A 3,531-nucleotide genomic window follows, 5' to 3' on the forward strand; every position below is an offset into this window, starting at 1 on the left:
CCCGCTGGCTGCCTTTGTCATCCCTCTGTGACCGAGCGGTTCAAGGAAGGATCTGAAGCCTTCTGTGTCACTCTCCCACCTGTCAGAGGCCCTCCCGCCTGAGAGCCTCCTTCTGCTCTCTGATTTCCCTGAGAAACCCTTCCACTTGTTCAGTGCTCTCTCCCAGCTGGCTGCCTCACCCTCTCCAGTTAAACAGGAGAAGGCTTAAAGCTCCAAGGCCGTTTCTTTCCCTCCACTGACTGACCACTGTTTTTCAAGCCTCCCTCCACGAGAGTCCTTAGTACCTGGGGATAATAACAGAACTTTTGCCTAACTGGGTGGTTAGAGGATTCGGTGAGATCATGCCTGGAAAGTTCCCAGTGTGTCTCCATTGCACAACTGACACAGGCTGCCATTGTTTTCAACCTAGCTACCACACACCCTGCCAGTGGTTGCTTCCCTTCCTAGCCGCCTTTCCCAGAATGCAAACGCTGCACATTAGCCAAGGGTGGCTTGCTTCTGGGAACTGCCCTCTTCAAGCTAATCATCCTGAAGGCTCCAGCTCTTTCCATCCTGGATGGCAAATTCCTAGATCCTTCCATGGAGTGACAAGAGAAAGTACAAGCCCGTCACCCCAGCTCCGCCTATCCCTCTCTAAGAAGCACAGTCGACCACAATGAAAAGGAAGAATGTGTTTAAGTTTATTCACAAAGCTCAAAGCAGCCCCTTTAAGGTCACCCAGGAAGCTCTCCCCAAGCCCCAGCTCCGCTGGGTCGTTTCAGCCGGTGTGACAACAGGAACATTCTGTTGTCTGGGCATCAGTTTAGGGCATGATGGCGGCGATACTCTGAAAGAGAGAGGAGGGGCATTAAATACATGGCCACAGAGGGCTGAGATCTGGGCTCCTGGTTCACCCTTGAGAAATCATAGAGACTAGCTGTTTATCTTGAACAATGGGGAACCAGCTGTCCCAGGGAGACCAGCTGGGGGTGAGCATTCTACAGAAGAAGCCTTGTGTGTTTTACCTCAGAGAACCTTCTGGTACTCTGAGCTGGAGCTGTGACTAACCCTGGACCCTAGGCTTCAAGTCCGGGAAGCAGTTAACAGTAGTTGCTGTTCAATCGTGAAGACTCAAATTTGGATCCTTAGCACCCACATCATACAGCTCACAAAGAGTTACAGGTGTAACACTAGCTGCTAGGGATCCAACAGTGTATATACACACAAATGGTTTCAAATGTTTAAAAAGACAAAGCTGGAGTGAGGACCAGACTTCTACAGGAACTTCTACTCTCAACCTGGCAAAGTACTACCTGCCAAACCAAATCACTACTACTCAGTTCACCCACACTAGGCAGCAGGGCAGGGGAGCAGAGGCATTCAGAGGATGGCCAGTAAGAAGGGGAGGCAGCTACCACTGGGGCTGGGAGGAGAGATGGTGAGGAGCCCTGATGAGCACGTGAGGGATGGTTTCAGCATCCCCACCCTCCCTGGCTCCCAGATGCTCCGGTGCCCTGGAGGTGATTTCTGTCAGGTGATGTTTGTTAGTTGGGACTGGAAAGTACCCAAAAGCTGCAAGTGAGTGACGAAAGGCCAGAGCAGAGCTGGGAGAACTGGTTGGATGGTCTCTACAGTCCAACAGGATGCTGACAGCAAGAAGGCTATGGGAAGGGAATTCAAGGGGACTGGGGATCACGCGGCACTCACCCTCCACAGAGCTGGGAAGTTGATAAATGGCTTGTTGACTGAGGCCTGGAATTCAAGGACAAAGCGAGTCACCGACCACTTAAGCCAACCACTGTACTTGGGAGAACCTCAAGTAGCTTCTACTCCACTCTCCTGGCTCCAAACCCATGTTACACCCAGAGACTCACCCCAGATGCTACTGTAGTGGTTGCGGCCCCTCCGTGCTGGCCTCCGTACCCTCCTTGACCTTGGTGAGACCCCTGTAGACAAACTCAGATCATCACTCCCACCCTTTGACCCATGAGGGTCTCCCTCATTCTCTCTCCCCAAGAACCCGCCCCTTCTAATATGACTGGGTCTAGAGTGGGAACCTAGCCGATCCTCAGGGCTCTTTGATTATGGTTCTGAGCGACAACCCAGAGCCCCTGACTGCTAGGCTGATTAGGAGAGGTGGACAGAACTCCAGGAAGGACGTTTGCCTCTTGTGGACTTGCCTCACCTAAGCTCTCTTTAAATTCAGCATTCGGGAAATGTTTCCATCTTGCAGAAGAAGGACTCAAAGAACCCACACAAATACCAGAACCACCATTCACCCGTAGCCCTGACTTTCAATCGCTTTGCTACAATGTAGCCTCAAGCCTAACTCAGCTCATTCTTGCTCTTGAGCCCAGAAGTCACTCAACACAGGCCACATCCACCCCATGGCACCCCACCCTCAAAGGCTCTTGACCCTCTCCCCAAGTCCACTTGAGTGTGTCACTCAGGGTCTCTCTTTAATCCTCTCCTCTCCACCCAGCCCCCCATGGCTCCTTCCGGGCAGCAGATGTGGCTCTAGGCTCTGAGAACTGGACCCATCCTCAGGGTCCAGCTTTCTGATGTCAATGACTCTTCACTCAGAGTGTGGAGAACTGGGAACTGGGAGTCAGCCTGCTACTGGATGGACCCCAGGTACCTCCTTAGTGCCTGCTCGGTTGCAGCTTACCTGGTCTCCAGCATCTGTTCCCTCTACAAATATGGACATGAGAGTCCTCGAGAAGCTCACACACCACCCAGTCAGAAAGGCAAAGGAAGAAAGAAAACTCCAGACCTGCATCTCACTCGCTGAGCACTCTCCATCGACCTCAGCAAGTCCCCCAGCCTCTCTGAGCCTTAGTTTCCTTATCTAAATGTGAGAGTCAGCACCCTCATCCTGACCACCCCAGAGGCTTGCTATAAGGACAGTACACAGCAGAGCCTGTCACCAAAGCTCCTCCCCCAACTCTGGGTTTTCTCAGCTGCTATGTGTTTGTGCTGTGTCTGGGATCAGAACTATTTCCTGGCTCCAGGAGAGAGAACAGATTAGGTTCCCTCATGTAGGACAGCTCCCTGACAGGACTAGGTCCCTTTCACCTTGTCTCAGGGGAAGCTTTGCAGACAAGACAGTCTAAACCAGCTGGCCACCAGCTCTGTAGTAATGGAGGTGGAGAAGGAAGGAAGGGAACCCAATATTATGGCTTCCCAAAAGTTTAGCCTCTTCCCTCCCACAACCCCCTTCTCCCCAGTTTCCCCACCTCGGTTCACCTACATTCAGCAGCTGGTTGGCCTCCTTGCTGGCTTGGTTGACCCCATTATGAACATCTTGCTGCCACCTGTTCATTTCCTTCCCGGCCTGGCCAGCAGCATGGTGGACACCTTGGCCAAGCGTCTCTGCTTCCTTTCCGGCTGGGCCAGCAGCATAGTTGACCTCTTGGCCAACTTTCTGTGCCTCCTTCCCGGCCTGGTTGAACCCAGTTTGGACCCCATGGGCCACCTTCTCTGCTTCCTTTTGAGCCTGGTTGAACCCAGTTTGGACCCCGTGGGCCACCTTCTCTGCTTCCTTTTGAGCCT

At 52.8% G+C, this 3,531-nt stretch overlaps 1 protein-coding gene across 1 annotated transcript in view; it reads right to left on the reverse strand.

Annotated features, from left to right (window-relative positions):
* Positions 1-656: 656 nt before the first annotated feature.
* Positions 657-3,531, reverse strand: part of Sbsn (suprabasin) — a 4,100-nt gene continuing 1,225 nt past the window's right edge. Inside the window, 4 exon segments of the mRNA XM_028787675.1 lie at positions 657-826; positions 1,687-1,731; positions 1,854-1,925; positions 3,230-3,531. The exon segment at positions 3,230-3,531 is cut by the window's right edge and continues 1 nt beyond it. Coding sequence (XP_028643508.1) covers positions 803-826; positions 1,687-1,731; positions 1,854-1,925; positions 3,230-3,531 — 443 coding nt within the window. The 3' untranslated portion in view covers positions 657-802.

The sequence above is a fragment of the Grammomys surdaster genome, unplaced genomic scaffold (assembly GCF_004785775.1).
Source record: "Grammomys surdaster isolate TR1022 unplaced genomic scaffold, NIH_TR_1.0 125671, whole genome shotgun sequence".
NCBI lineage: Eukaryota > Metazoa > Chordata > Mammalia > Rodentia > Muridae > Grammomys > Grammomys surdaster.